Source organism: Xiphophorus maculatus, chromosome 14 (assembly GCF_002775205.1).
Source record: "Xiphophorus maculatus strain JP 163 A chromosome 14, X_maculatus-5.0-male, whole genome shotgun sequence".
Lineage (NCBI taxonomy): Eukaryota > Metazoa > Chordata > Actinopteri > Cyprinodontiformes > Poeciliidae > Xiphophorus > Xiphophorus maculatus.
The window spans coordinates 10,689,708-10,704,658 of NC_036456.1; the positions used below are offsets into that span (position 1 = coordinate 10,689,708).

General features: G+C 44.2%; 3 protein-coding genes across 3 annotated transcripts; 2 read left to right on the top strand and 1 right to left on the bottom strand.

Moving 5' to 3' along the window:
* Nucleotides 1-12: 12 nt before the first annotated feature.
* On the bottom strand, nucleotides 13-3,551 carry ttc5 (tetratricopeptide repeat domain 5). Its single transcript, XM_005807211.3, has 9 exons — nucleotides 3,255-3,551; nucleotides 2,393-2,525; nucleotides 2,087-2,298; nucleotides 1,853-2,003; nucleotides 1,682-1,773; nucleotides 1,401-1,601; nucleotides 755-969; nucleotides 422-566; nucleotides 13-341 (listed from the first exon to the last, which is right to left on the bottom strand). The coding sequence occupies exons 1-9, from the start codon at nucleotides 3,315-3,317 to the stop codon at nucleotides 234-236; spliced, it is 1,320 nt and encodes a 439-aa protein (XP_005807268.1). The 5' UTR covers nucleotides 3,318-3,551; the 3' UTR covers nucleotides 13-233.
* Nucleotides 3,552-3,813: 262 nt separating this feature from the next.
* On the top strand, nucleotides 3,814-10,679 carry mettl3 (methyltransferase like 3). The gene is made up of 11 exons (XM_023346099.1): nucleotides 3,814-4,040; nucleotides 4,837-5,027; nucleotides 5,115-5,555; nucleotides 5,657-5,832; nucleotides 7,379-7,592; nucleotides 7,676-7,863; nucleotides 8,023-8,061; nucleotides 8,138-8,246; nucleotides 8,338-8,403; nucleotides 8,485-8,597; nucleotides 9,401-10,679. The coding sequence occupies exons 1-11, from the start codon at nucleotides 3,935-3,937 to the stop codon at nucleotides 9,510-9,512; spliced, it is 1,755 nt and encodes a 584-aa protein (XP_023201867.1). The 5' UTR covers nucleotides 3,814-3,934; the 3' UTR covers nucleotides 9,513-10,679.
* Nucleotides 10,680-11,721: 1,042 nt separating this feature from the next.
* LOC111610943 lies at nucleotides 11,722-13,766 on the top strand. Its single transcript, XM_023346100.1, has 3 exons — nucleotides 11,722-11,785; nucleotides 12,306-12,349; nucleotides 12,711-13,766. The coding sequence occupies exons 2-3, from the start codon at nucleotides 12,346-12,348 to the stop codon at nucleotides 13,739-13,741; spliced, it is 1,035 nt and encodes a 344-aa protein (XP_023201868.1). The 5' UTR covers nucleotides 11,722-11,785; nucleotides 12,306-12,345; the 3' UTR covers nucleotides 13,742-13,766.
* Nucleotides 13,767-14,951: the final 1,185 nt, after the last annotated feature.

Below are 14,951 nucleotides of genomic sequence, written 5' to 3' on the forward strand. Positions count from 1 at the left end.
ACAAACAAAAACTTCACAGAAAAAAAATTATTCTTTACGTCAAGTAAACAGAATTCAGGACGCCACATTACAAGCTTATTCATTTATAAAATAACCCTGTTTTGAAAAAACTAACATCATAAATATACACAACCAAAAAGTGAGGGGTATTTACAGAAAAGAAGGTGAAAAATCAGGCACAGAATTGGAAAATTTGAAAAACCTAACCAATCGGCTCACTCCAGCTGAAGGTTTCAGTGGTAGCTGACAGAAACCGGGATCTGACTTTGGGCGTTCTGTAACTTCCCGTTGACGACGAGGAGCAGCGGAGAATCCACGCGTATGCTTTTAAAGTCGTACGACTGTCGCAAAGAAAACATGAGGAGGTTAGACCCACAGGCCCTACAGCGAAATCTGACAAAACGACGCAGGAAATGCTGACCTTGTCTTTATGTGTGATGCTGTGACGCTTGACGTTGGGTTCGGGGATGACCACGGAGTCGCCGATCAGGACGCCCCAGTTGTCCGCCGTGTTGTAAACCATCACCACCAAACACGTCTCCTCACTGTCGACCATCCCAAACGTACTGCAGAGAACAAGTAAGGTGGTAACAAAAACCAGAATCTCACAAAGTGGAACCGCCGTGGTTCTCATTTCTAAGTACATGATGATTAGACAGCACTCAGGAAAGTATTGACTGAGAGATCAAACTATAAAGCCTAAAGTTGTTTTTTTTTTTATTCTGTGGTAAAGTTTGAGAGTAGTTGCACTTACAAGGCCATGCGACCCTGAGAGGCCAGGCTGAACACCACCTTCCCCAGGGCGGCCACCCCGCCATTGTGGCCATGCGTGAGGGAGGATAGAGGCCGCGGCTCGAGGCTGCCCACTCGACCGGACGGAGCGCGGAACTGCGGGGACGAGCACGGCCCCAGAGCGGACGTGTTGAGGTTTGACAACATCGTCTTCAGCCGACGGCTTTTCACCTTGCCCTGCACAAACACACACACACACACACAAAACAAGGTCTTGGGCTAAGAAGGGATGAAAAAGAACAACCATAGCTGCACTTTGCTGCCACCTCGTGGTCAAAAATAACTTCTTGAGCATTAAACAGGGATTGCACGCTTTTTCCACAGTACAATTGAAGAACTTTTCAAGCATTCTCAATGTAAATTTTCACATAAAAACAATACAAGCGAACTAAAGAAGACAAGTTCAACTCACTATTGAATTACATAATTTATTAATGTTAATGTTTTATGGTTGCATTCTACATAGCAAACTTTCTAATGTTTTAGAAACCCTGCAATAACTTGAAAAAACACTACGGAGCAACTTAAAACTTTTTGTTGTAGAACTACTTAAGAAACAACAATAAATCATAGGGTAGTGGTGGGACAGAGCAGCATGTTCATCATACCTTGTTCTGGATGAGTTCTGTCACTTTCTCCAGATACTCCAGCAGCTGCTTCTCCTTCTCCAGCGGCTCCGCCCAGTTTGGGTCCAGCGCCGCCGCTCGGCTGTAGCCTTCGAGCGCGCAGCCGAACATCTCCTCGTAGTAGAAGAGGTTGGCTCTGTTGAAGTGCAGATCTGGCATGCTGCTGGCAATCCTATCCGTCGCCTTAATCAGAAGGAAACCATATTAGCGAATTTTTCAGTTTTAACAGCGGGAATAATGAGGGTATCCTTGTGTAAACTCACAGATTTTGCATAGGCACTAAGAGCTTGTTGGGAGAATTGTGGGTTCTGACCGCAGTTGAAAAACAGAGACAAGTAGGCGTTTCCGAGAATGCCTGAAAAACGTGGAACAATGAATTAAAAGTAAAGTATTTAAAGAAGCACCAAGACATTACTCACTAGTATTCTACTCACACCATGAAGTCCCATCACCGGCATCCAGCTGCACCGCTTCCCTGGCCAGGTCCACACTCTCCAGAACATGCTTTCCGTGTTGATCTTTGTTGGGTGTTGGCAGCTGCCTCAGCACCATGGAGAGGTTGCGTAGCGACACCTTATTCTTCTCCTACAATCAATAAAAAGATAAATAAGCGATGAAGTGGAGCATTACAGAGAAAACGATCACTGCTCCTTGTCTAAGTGACGTACATGCTGAAGTGCACCAGTGAAGCAATTCTTGGATGCAACCAGGTCTCCCTTTTTCCAGTACTGGTCCCCCAGTATGTTCCAGGCCTCGACCAGGCTGGGATCCAGCTTCACCGCTCGGGACAAGCACTCCTCGGCCGCAGCGCTGAAGTCCGGGGTCACGTTCAGACACCTGCCTTTCTGCAGCAGAAACTCTGCGTTGTGTTTTAAGATGTCTGACGGAAACAAACAAACAAAAAAATTTACTTGTGAATGATATTTTACAGTATTAATGTTATGAACATTTTGATTATTAAAATTAAGAGCCACCTTCTTTCTCCTCCAGCCTCTTCAGTGTTTCCTCCATCTTCTGTTTGACGTCACCGTCTCTCCGACCGGCCTCCTCCACGCCGTGCGTCTCAAAGTAGCAATCTCTGTAGTTATGAAGTTCGTCCACCAGCTCCTGTGTTGGTAGAGGACAAGTGGTGAGAGCAATTCAGGCCACTGATACAAAAAAAGCATACAATGACAGAAAAACCAAAACAAGACAAGACCTTTGAGGACACAACTGCAGTAATCAATGTGACTAAAGATAGTCCTTTAATCCTGGAAATGTTCTGCAGGTGATAGAAGGCTGACTTTGTAACTGTCTTTATATGTCTGAGGAGGTCTGAGTGAATCACTATATCCAGATGTCAGGCCTGATCCCTAGTTTCTAGATACAATAACTGAAGCGGTGTGTTTCTGTTCAGCTGAAGAAAACTATGGCACATCCATGAACGAATTGTTCCGTGGATCTGCTCAACATCTGAACAGATTCATAGTTGCCTGGTGACATTGTTTCAAAAATCTCTTTCTTTACATTTTTTTAAGCGAACACCAGACATAAAATGTAGGAGAAACGACATGAAATAGAGCTCTACATTGAGTGTGACTTACCTAATGATAAAGCTGTCTGTTATGATGCCTATAATTATACTAGCCTTTAGAGTTCACTTTACATGTCCGCAATTCAAGACTTTCTTATGAATATTATTTAAGCGTGTATTTTAAGAAGGCAACAGGGACCCAGTATAACAACAGCTGACTGAAAATAACAAACTATGAGTTCATATCATACCAAAGACCCGCAGTGCTCTGAGGCTCTGTTTGCTTACATCAAACTGAGTGATGGTGATAAAGGACAACCTACCTTGATGATCTGCAGCTCAGTTTTGGCTTCTCCAGCTCCACTACTCTCCTCTTTCTCCGCCATCTTTGCTACGGTTTCGCTTGAAAAACAGCTTCGGAGGAACCCAACGAGCAACGGAAAAAAAGAAAAAAAAATCTCAGATGTATCTTTGAACAAGTTCTACATTTAAACATAAAACCTGGCTGTATGGACCGCTACTAATGTTTTTTTTATTATAATTATAATTTTAATATTACAGAGCAATTTTTCCACAAAGGAAAAGGGCTTTTACTTTTAGAGACACCGGAAGTTGTCTTTGATACGTTTCTTCTTCTTCAGATGGTTGGGAGAAAGCATTTGGTGCAATACCGCCACCAACCGAGAAGGAGTGTAAACCAGGACATGCCATCTAAAAGTGTTTTATTTTAAGCATAGCTGTTATATTTTTAATGAATGCTAACAAAGAAAAGTTATTCTTAAAATTACAAAAATAACAACCCGTGCTTTTCGGAATTTGTCATAACCGTTCCCGTTATGGCAAAACGGAACGGTTCTTTGGTCAAACAGGATTTCATTCCGGCGCTTTTTATCATGTGCACCACCGCATACGTCACTGTCTGGAGCGCGGATTATTTTCACCCTGTGTTTTGGTCCACTGCGACGGGTTTCTGTGGTCGCACAGCTCGGCGATCGAGCTCGTCATGTCGGACACATGGAGTAACATCCAGGCCCATAAGAAGCAGCTGGACTCGCTGCGGGAAAGGCTGAAGCGACGGCGGAAGGACCCGGCGCAGCTGTCCGGGTCGGGTACGTGAGGTTCGGGATGTGCACGGCGGCGGGAGCGGGATCTGCAGCTTGCGGACGTCGTTTCTCTTCCTGTATTTACTATGCTTACACAATAGAAAGCTTGATCAAAGCGAGATCATTGCTAGGGTTAATTGAAAGCATCAGATATTCAAAGAGCCTTTTATTGTGTGTCTGTTAAAATTAAATATTTGTTACTGCTTTATAATTAATGTATACCTTCTACATTTTGAATATTTTAAAATTATACAACCTGTTCAGGAGTCCACTGACCCGATGGCTGACTTTCTATAAATTTGATATGAACGACCGATGGCAAAACGGGCTATTTAAATGTTATCATTAGGATCTCACATTTATTAGCGATAATAAGTTATACGAAAACTAACCAAAAAGTAACCTTTTGTTTTAACATATGACGATCAAATCCAGTCATCAATCGAAGCATGAAGCCACTATTCATTGCTCAATTGTCCATCGATCCTCTGATCAGCTGATCATCCACCAATCTGCTATCCACGTACCCATCCATCTCCATCCAGATTTTGTATTACAAAATACCAACCTACAAAACACTGACCAACACAAGAGACAAAAGTTTACATTTAGATTCAAATATTTCCATTCAAACATAGCAAATAGTTATGCAGTAAATCAGTAAACATGAGTCAAAGTTGTGGAATATTGACATGAAAAGTGCCTCAGGGCCCTGGATGTTCTCCATGTGATTCCTTTCCTGCAAATGGAAAAAACATATATTTTCTCCATACAAATTTCATCAGTCTTGTTCTCCACTCAGAGTCCGGGCTCAGCGCTGAGGGGTCCACAGCCAGCAGCGACAGCCCAGCTCCGTCAGCTCCCTCTACTTCTCAGGAGGAGACGGAGAGGCCACCGGACCCTGAGCTGGAGAAGAGGCTGCTGGGATACCTCTCCGATCTGAGCCTCTCGCTGCCCACGGACTCGCTGGCCATCACAAATCAGCTCAACAGTGTAAGTCTCCCAACAGCGACGTAAGGCTATTTAACTGCATCTTTTGTCCCTTTATTTAGTGTGTTCATGTCGCGTTTATCAACACAGGCAGAAGGTACGGTTACTCACAGATGCATCCAGAGCCTGCTGCTCAAGTTCTCCGCCCAGGAGCTCATTGAGGTCCGGCAGCCTACCTCCATCTCCTCCTCTTCCTCTCCGCCCACCACCGTCGTCGCAGCCGTGGACCACACGAAGTTGTGGGCCATGATCGGCTCTGTGTCTGGAGCCCAAAGAGCCGGGGTCAAGAGAAAAGCCGAAGACCAGACCCTAGGTGGCTTTTCGCCTAAACTTCAGAGCTCCGCGTCTCCTCCTCACGCGTCCTCCTCCTCCATTACGCCGGCTTCCTCCCTGCAGCTGCCGGGAACTTCGGCGACAGGAAGCGGAGCCGAGAAGAAGGGCCGCAGCAGCAAGGGCCAGTCGTCTCACATGGACATGGAGATCGAGAGTCTCCTGAACCAGCAGTCCACCAAGGAGCAGCAGAGCAAGAAGGTTAGGAGTTGTGTTAGATATTTCAGGAAGCCCCCGAATAGGCAGGCGAGTGACCAGAGGAGTCTCATTGTCAGTGCTTTTATTTTATTTTTGTCTTAAAGATGAGTCAGGAGATCCTGGAGCTCCTTAATGCCAGCACAGCCAAGGAGCAGTCCATCGTGGAGAAGTTCAGGTCTCGTGGCCGAGCTCAGGTCCAGGAGTTCTGCGATCACGGGACAAAAGAGGAGTGCGTCCGCTCCGGAGACACACCACAGCCCTGCACCAAGCTGCATTTCCGGTAGGTTGTTTACGCCTTCTGCTTGACAAACATTGTAGTTTAGTTATGGTTTTCAATTTGTTGTCATGGTTTTATTCTGAATATATTGACTTTCTCTTACAACATTTAGTGCAAACATATACTGTATTTTCCAGAGTATAGAGCGCACCACACTATTAGCCACACCTACAAATTTTTTTTTTTTTTAAAGAACTGGAAACGTACATACATAAGCCGCACCGGGCTATAAACCACTGGTATCTCAGGGACACAGCAGAGGGTTGCGTCCTTAATAAATCTGCTATTAAGGACGCAGCCCTGCGTCTCCAACGCCGAACCATGGATTCGTTCACGCCGAGCTTACGTACAGCGGCTATCGATCTGTACTGCCAGATCGATAGCCTTCAACTTAAAAGCTGCATCATATGAGTTTGAAAACATTTCTCCGTTGTTCCAGCTGCTAGCATGTGCTTGTTCTAAATGAAAATCAGCGCTTTCTTCTTTGATTTCCAATGTTGACTTCCAACGATTCACTTCCTGCTAAACAGCCCCCTGGTGGTTGAAGAAAAATCCACAGAAAAGCCTCACCGGGCCATAAGCCGCATGGTTCAAAGTGTGGAGAAAAAAAGTAGCGGCTTATAGTCCGAAAAATACGGTATATGCTTTTAAAAAGTACATGGAAATAAGAAATTAAACACCACATCTTCACAGTGGAATATGAATGCAAAATGCCCTTTTCAGTCAGAAGATGGAGCTGTAATTGCTCTTTAAATACATATTTATTCTACACCAGCATCAGAACGACCAGTGTACATTTTCACTCAGTTATTGAAGTAGGAAGACGTTTTTGCTGTCAAATATCTGTGTAAACAATCTTGAGTTGCTTAAAAATCTTCATTTGAAAAGTTTTAGTGGTTAAAATAAATACATGAATAAAATGTAATATCAAAAAAAAACTCCAAAAGAAAGGTTTTTGTGTTTGTTTTTTTTTTGTTTTGTTTTTTTTTACAAATAAAGGCATGTTTCATCTGTAGAAACTCCAGCCATCAACTGATACTACAAATTTTTACTAGTGTTGTTAATTTGTGCTTTTATTTATTATTTACTTCTTTATTTATGGAAAATCTGTAGAAGAATCAATAGTGAATTAGTGCTCAGCAAAGAAAATAAAAAACATGCCTCCCTCTCAGACAGTGTGGTGTTTTCTATGAGTTTATCTACATGGTTTTGGTCATCTAGGAAGTTGTAAGAAAATTGTTTTAATTTAAATTCTTAAAACGAGGTTCATTTTAGAAAGGAAAACTAATGAGAAACTATTAACGTTGGTTTGAATATTAAAGCACATTATGTACTGCATGTTGGGTTAAGCTGTTCCTGAGAGCAAATTTGATATCTTTAAATATCAAATTCATCATCAAAGGAGAAGGTTGATAGCTTTTTTTATTTTTTTTGCTGGCATTTAAAATGATCCTTTAAATACACATTTTTAAATATTTTTTAAAAATATATGGCAAAGATTTACAGCACCAAGCGTTTTGTCAACTATCTCCCAACTTCTGTCTTTCAGCCGCATCATCAACAAGCACACAGACGAGAGCCTCGGCGACTGCTCCTTCCTCAACACCTGTTTCCACATGGACACCTGCAAGTACGTGCACTACGAGATCGACAGCCCCCCCGAGGCCGAGAGCAGCCTGATGGGGCCCCAGTCGGGGACCCCGGAGATCGGGCTGCACGCCGAAGACGCCGACAGCAACGTGGGCAAACTCTTCCCGTCGCAGGTGAGCAACAAGAAAAACCCGCCGCCGAGAAGGACGAGGGGGTTTCTCCTCCACGGATTGTAAAGCTGCTGTTTGGTCCTCAGTGGATCTGCTGCGACATCCGCTACCTGGACATGGCCATCCTGGGGAAGTTCTCCGTGGTGATGGCCGACCCGCCCTGGGACATCCACATGGAGCTGCCGTACGGCACGCTGACCGACGACGAGATGAGGAAACTCAGCATTCCCGCCTTGCAGGATGATGGTTTCCTCTTCCTCTGGGTCACTGGGAGGTAAACGAAGCAACCCTCCACCCTCAGTTTACTAGTAAAACACACTCCGTCCGTCATAAGACTGCTCCTCCATTCATACCCATCAAGTGTGTATTTAGTCTCAAATTTAGGCAAGTTAATTCATACCAAATTTAACAGATGGATCTTGTCGTTTCGCAGGGCCATGGAGCTGGGCCGGGAGTGTCTCAGCCAATGGGGGTAGGTGTTGCTGTTTGTCATGTTGCCCGCTCTTTATTTCTCCCCTCCTGATTGTTTCAACATGGCGTCCCCTCAGCTACGAGCGCGTCGATGAGATCATTTGGGTGAAAACCAACCAGCTGCAGCGGATCATTCGCACAGGCAGGACGGGCCACTGGCTGAACCACGGGAAGGAGCACTGTCTGGTAAACCTGAAGTCAAATCAGTCGTTCTTCCTGCTGCTGCAGAAGGCGAACGCCTGAAAACCAGCGGGGCGTTGTGTTTGGTTGTCTTCAGGTGGGTGTGAAGGGAAGCACGCAGGGGTTCAACCGAGGTTTGGACTGCGACGTCATCGTGGCCGAAGTAAAGCACCAATCATCTTCCGCCGCGGGTTATTATTTCCAGTTCCTGGCAGCACGTAATCGTCTGCGTTCTCTGACTCAGGTCCGCTCCACCAGCCACAAACCGGATGAGATCTACGGCATGATCGAGCGGCTGTCGCCCGGCACCAGGAAGATCGAGCTCTTCGGACGACCGCACAACGTCCAGCCCAACTGGTAACTCTTTACTTGTTTAGGAGGAAACAGTTTATCTGAGCATCCTCTTTGTCGCCGAGTGTCTCCAGTCAGAGGCTTCTTCAAATTTGCTGTGACACAGACTGCTACAGGAGACCTTTCCTGCCTACTGCCATCACTATGTATAATAACTCTTTGAGGAATTGATATGAGTCACGTCAACATTTAGGTTCCCTGTGGGATCAATAAAGTGTTTTTGAATTTGAATTTTTTGTTGCGTTACTTAACGGATTCTGATCTGAATCTGGAAAAAATTCGATTGTTTTTTAGATTTATTCAATCGTTCATTCTTTTTTTCTTGCTCTTGGTTTGTTTGTCGCTTCACCGATAATTTTTATGTCTCGTTTCACGGATCTTTTTTATATTACTGGAAGAATCTACAGATAAATGTAATCTTAAACCGGGGCCATTTTACTATATGCTACCTTAAATCAGGGTTTAAATCAAAACATTAAACCTCTATGCTCACTTTTTAGGAAAAGAAAAATATATATATATCAAAAATTAGTAACGATGCTGCAAAGAATCCTTAGGTGTTTCAAATGTTAAAATAAATCTTATAAAAGTCAGTCTAGAGGCCTTAAAGCGGTGATGTAGCCTCTCGCCGTATCGCCTAATCAGACTCGCGTTTCAGCATTGTGCCGTGTCATGGTTTCTGGTAAAGGTTTTCCACTCAAAGGTCAAGAATGTTCCAAAAATAGGAGGAATATGAGTGTAGAATTTTGAAATGTAAATCTTAAACCTGTTTTAAGGACTAAATGTTGCCGTTCTCACGCTCTGTCCAGGATAACCCTGGGGAACCAGCTGGACGGCATTCATCTCTTGGACCCGGAGGTCGTGGCCCGCTTTAAGGAGCGATACCCAGACGGAGTCATCTCCAAGCCACACACACAGTGAGGATGTCACTGTGTGTGTGGAGTTTGATTTTGGACTGATTTCTTTTTTCTTTTATAACTGTGAATACTCTTTTTAATAAACATTTCGGGACAAGACGCCTCGTCTGTGTTGTGTTTTAGATGAATGTGGAGAGAGGACTTTTTGCTACTTGGTTGGAAAATGTTTATGCAACCCAAATATTTTATATTCATTTTGGGCATTTAATGACAGATGTGAGTCTATTTCACACCTCGGAACGATTTAGCAATAAACAAGTCTAGGGAAGTTGATTTGGTAGGACAAGTTTAAATTCATTTTGGGTTTTTCTCTAATTCACACAAGGGGAAAGTGATCCACAAAAGCCCAAATGTACGCATACACACTCTTTTAAGAAATGTTCATTTGTTCCTCACCAAATCACACATCAGTTTGTGTCCATCAATAATCTCTTGTCTTTGTTCTGGTCGGATATTTGAACTCTGTTTGTGGCTTTATTTGTTGCTCTTTCCCAGGAGTTTATTTTCAGTTTTTCCATTTCCTGGTGCAGGTGAGAAACAGAGAAATTGATTTTGACCACTTTTTTCTAGTCAGTAAATCCTCACTGGAAAAAAAGGAAAGACCCACAAATCAATAATATTATTGCCTGTGATGAGTGACTGTAAATTTCTAACTGAAAATGTAAAAGAAAGCAAAACATCAGAGTCACTTGATGTAAAAACAGGTTTTATTACAAATTTTGTTAGCAGACCTCTGCAGCTCAGGATATATTTAGGTTGTCAGTGAGGAAATTATCCCCACATATGTCATCATGTCAGTTCATTGTATCTAAGCACATTAAAGTACCATTAAAACATTTCATGTTTGAGAGTTTGGAAGGAAAAGAGTGAAAATTAAATAGCAGCAGAGAAATAGAAAAGTCGCAGTATGGCTCAGTTTACTTTGTCCTTTTCAAAAACTTTACATAAAACAGCTGGAGTGACGTTTTCATGTGCGATTTCAGGGATATTTGACCTTTGTAACAAAAATATTAAAAATCATTTTTTTTACTCCTTAGTAATTCACTACAAGCTTGTGAATTTAGAAAGTTAAATGTACAGGAACCAGTTAATATTAGTTCTGTGCTTCAGACTGAGTTAGTCATGACAATCTCTACAACTAAAAAAAAAAAAAAAAAAGGTTAATTTAAAATCAGCCATGATGATCTGACGAGCAAAGAGAAAACAAGCTTCTTCTTTTTTTTAAAACTCACAAATATCAAAACACAAAGAGCTGAATAGAAAACTTGCAAAATGAAAAAAAAAACTAATGCACTTGTTGGTGAAGAAAGCTGTAAACGACGGTCCTTTGCTCTCCCATCAGTTTCTATAACGAGTCCTCTCTTTTTGTTACATCCAGTCTGTTTTCCTCTCACTTAAATCCTCCAACAGTTCTCAGGATTTCAGGGAAAAGGCAAAGCTCACGCCTGAAGACTCCCAACCAGGCATGACGCGCAGTCCGTTTGCCTCCCTTGCAGTTCTCCGCTTTGCTCAGTAGGTGGCGTCCACCGCGTTGATGTTGCTGTCCAGCTGGTGCCTGAAGGACAGCCGGGCCTTGGAGGAGAAGTAGAGCTGGGACCCCCGGCTGAGGCTCCCCGCTCCTTCGCTCTCGCTGCCCCAGGACGTCGTGGAGGAGAGACGCGGCTTCGTCTCCTCTGTGGGAACTGTGAGCGACAAAGGACAAAACAATTAAGCTAACGTTACTCTCATTTTTTCTTAGTGTAAAAGCCAAAAAAAAAAAAAAAAAAAAAGAAGCTAATTTTACACTCATTTTTGCTTTCATACTTGTAGTGTTTTGATTTGGGTGTCTTGCACTGACATGACCTTGCAAAAGTATTCATACGCTTTCATTTTTGTTGTTTACATTTTTCCATTTTACAGCCGCTGACTTTATTGTTTTATATATTGGAATAGTCCATGTATTATATATGTGTGGCAGTATGCCCTGTGGGCCCTGAACGCACCACACAAGTGCCTGACTTTAATTGGTTGTAGCGCTGTCTGTATATAAAGGGCCCTCCCTCACCTGGTAGACAACACGTTCTCCTTCCGGTTCAGACTTGACTGTTTACTGGCGCTATACGACTGACGCGCTTAATACATTAATTGCTGTTCAAGCCTTCTTCTGGTAAGAAGTTTCTCACACCTTTAATATCTGTAAGTCTAGCTTTAGCTCAGCTTTACTTGTAACATCTAGGTGACTTGTACCAGCTGACTGCTTCTTCTCCCTGCCAGAGGCATAACGCATCAAGCTCAGTGGTAAGCGAAAGCTCATTTTACGTATGCTTCCAGATTCTATTTTTGACATGTATGTTTGATAGACGCTGCTGTTTGTCTTTGGCCGGCTGCTTGCCCGTACTCTGTTGTCCCTGGTGGACGGTCCGTCCGCCTGTGACCTGGTTATTCGTCGTCGGCTGACGGCGGCCTGCCCGTCGCCCTGGTTGTCGGCTTCATACCCGCTGTCCTGGTCGGCGTAAGCTGGCTTTTGACTCTCGTCCAGTGTGGCTGATTCAGGCTGGTTTATGGCCAGCTCGTCCTGATCGCTCTGGCTGGCGTTTGCTGTGGCGCGGCGGTTCGTCTCAGGACGGACTCCTAACTTGGACTGCTATTGCTTGATTTGTGAGGACTGAACTGTATAACCAAGAAATGTATGTAATTTGAATGTCTTTTCTTTTGTTGACAGGAACGGCCAGCTCGTGGTGGACTTTCTGGGTGGTGGTATTTTCTTTGGTTTGGTGCACGATTTTCTTTTATTTGGTTTGCTGTGTTTCCTTCGTAGGTCCCTGCCAGCTTCGAGCTGAGCCGTAAATGTCCTTTTAATGTGTGAGTGATTTTAAACTAATATATTTCTGACTAGAAGATTGAAATAATAAACTGATTGGACTGAGTGGAATTGTCTCGTGCCTCATATGTAGCGGGCCTGTGCGCCTTAAAGGTAACTTTATAGTATTATTAAATTAGTTATCTTAAAATTCAAGTTGCCAATCGGGATAGCATAGGTACCGTCACATTTGGCGCTGTAAGCAGGATCTCTTTTTTTTTACAATCTTGAGGCTGAGACTTTTCCATTACTTCATTGTATTTTGTGCTATTTAATGGTCAAGCAGTAGTTTTTATTTATTTTTTTTGGTTCTAAGGACAAACAGCAGCGGTTGATTTATTTTCTTGAGCTGGTTATTTGTAGTAATGGAGGAAGAACTACTGGAATTGAAGACCCTGATTGCTCAATTAAAGGCTGACAATGAGAAGCTGCGTGCAGAGCGTTCGCCTTCCACATCTAGCTCCAGTGCTGGGCCATCTTCAGCTTCTGCACTCCCTACTGCCCAAGTAACAGACAGGTTAGTGCTTGTCCCACGTGATCGTAAGTGTCCTATGTTTAGGGGACGGATGGGGATTAGTGTGAGCGAGTGGGTTGAGGAGGTACAGGCGTGTATACGGGCACGAAATTTGTCAGCAGCAGATCAGGCCTTCTTTTTGTACGACCATTTAGAAGGAGAGGCTAGGGATGAAATCAAATATCGCTCTAGTCAGGAACGAGGGGATCCAGCTAAAATTATTTCTATCCTCGAGGAACTCTATGGATGTAATGAGTCACATGTTGCATTACAGGAGGCCTTTTTCTCCAGAAAGCAATTAGAAGGGGAAACATTGCAAGAGTTCTCCCTTGCTTTGATGAGCCTCATGGAGAAAGTAAAAGCACAGGCTCCTAGGGATATGCCTAATACTGAAGTTCTCCTGCGTGACCAGTTCATAGAATATGTCCTTGATGGTGCGCTCAGTCGTGCGCTGAAACAGTATGTTCGTCTGAAACCGGCAGCAACACTGCTTGATGTCAGAGGTGAGGCAATGAGGTGGGAATTAGAGGGGTTGCCAGCTAGTATGCGAGGCAGGAGTAATTCTCTGCCTTTAGCGTCCAGTTTTCAGTTTGCTGTGCGTGGTGGGGCACCATCTATTGTTGGCCCCACTCAGAGAGAGGTTAATGAGTTAAAAGAGCTTTTAAAACAGCAACAGGAGCAACTTAATCAGCTTACTCAAAGCATTTCCCTCCTTCAAACTGCACAAGGGCGTAGCCGCTCTCCACGTCGCGGTCCTATTATATGTCGACGGTGCCAACAGCCCGGACATATTGCTAGGGAGTGTGGGGGGCCCCGCGTTGCCTTCCGTCAGCAATCTCTCTCAGGGTCACGTCAGGGAAGCCAGCTTCCGGAAAACTAGCGCCCACCGCGTTGCAGAGCCACAGCTCGGGTGGGGCATTCATAGGCTCAACTAATGGTTTGTATTCAGCAGATGCGCCTAAATTAATTGCTTCTTGCCCACACATTGAAGTGGACATGGCTGGGGTAAAGGTACCGTGCCTGGTTGACACTGGTTCAATGGTGTCCACTATTACAGAGAGCTTTTTTATTGAATTCTTTGAGCCCTGGGGCGAAGAGCGTTTGAGAGCTTGCCACTGGCTACAGCTAAAAGCAGCCAATGGTCTCCCTATTCCTTACATCGGCTATTTGGAAGTATCTATTGAACTGTGTGGTAAGTTGGTGCCCCACTGTGGGGTGTTGGTGGTGAGAAACCCTCCAGATAGTGGGTCAGCTTCTGTTCCTGGTGTGTTGGGGATGAACGTCATAAATAAGTGTTACCAAGAGCTATTTGGACAGCATGGTCATGCTTTGTTTAATACGACTCCGGTTGTGGCATCTCCCAAACCCTTGATTAATGCTTTACAGAAATGTCATGCAGCTGAAATGCAGCAGACTCCTAAGCAGCCTAGTAAGGTTAGGGTGCGTGGTGGGAGGGCCTGCCGCATTCCAGGAGGTGTAATGAAGATTGTGCCTACCACCTGCTGTGAGAAATACTCAGGCACTACTGTCTTGTTTGAACCATCGGAATCTGGCTTACCAGCTGGTTTGTTAGCATCCCCTGCGCTAGTTCAGGTTGTCCGGGGCACTGCTTATGTTCCAGTGGTAAATGTGGGCCACACGGATGTGTTGCTTTACCCTCGTACCACTGTGGGAACTTTAAATAGTGTTAGTGTGGTGAGTCTTCCAGCGGGTGTAACTGAAGTCCCATTATTTGTGAATGTGTCTTCCCAAACAGCGGCTGCTCCTGCTGCAGATGGGATCGAGGCAATTGATTTATCATCTTTGCCTGCGGAGGAACAGGGTCGGGTGAGAGCACTTTTGGGTAAATACACTTCGGTGTTTGCCACTAATGATCAGGACTTGGGTTGCACCAACCTGATCAGTCATGACATTCCCCTTCTTGATGACGCTCCCGTTCGGCAGCGTTACCGTCGAATTCCTCCATCAGAGTATGAACTTGTGAAGGACCACATAAATCAGCTTTTGGCAGCAAATGTCATTAGGGAAAGCTCCAGCCCCTATGCATCACCAATTGTGCTTGTGCGCAAAAAGGATGGTAGCATCAGGCT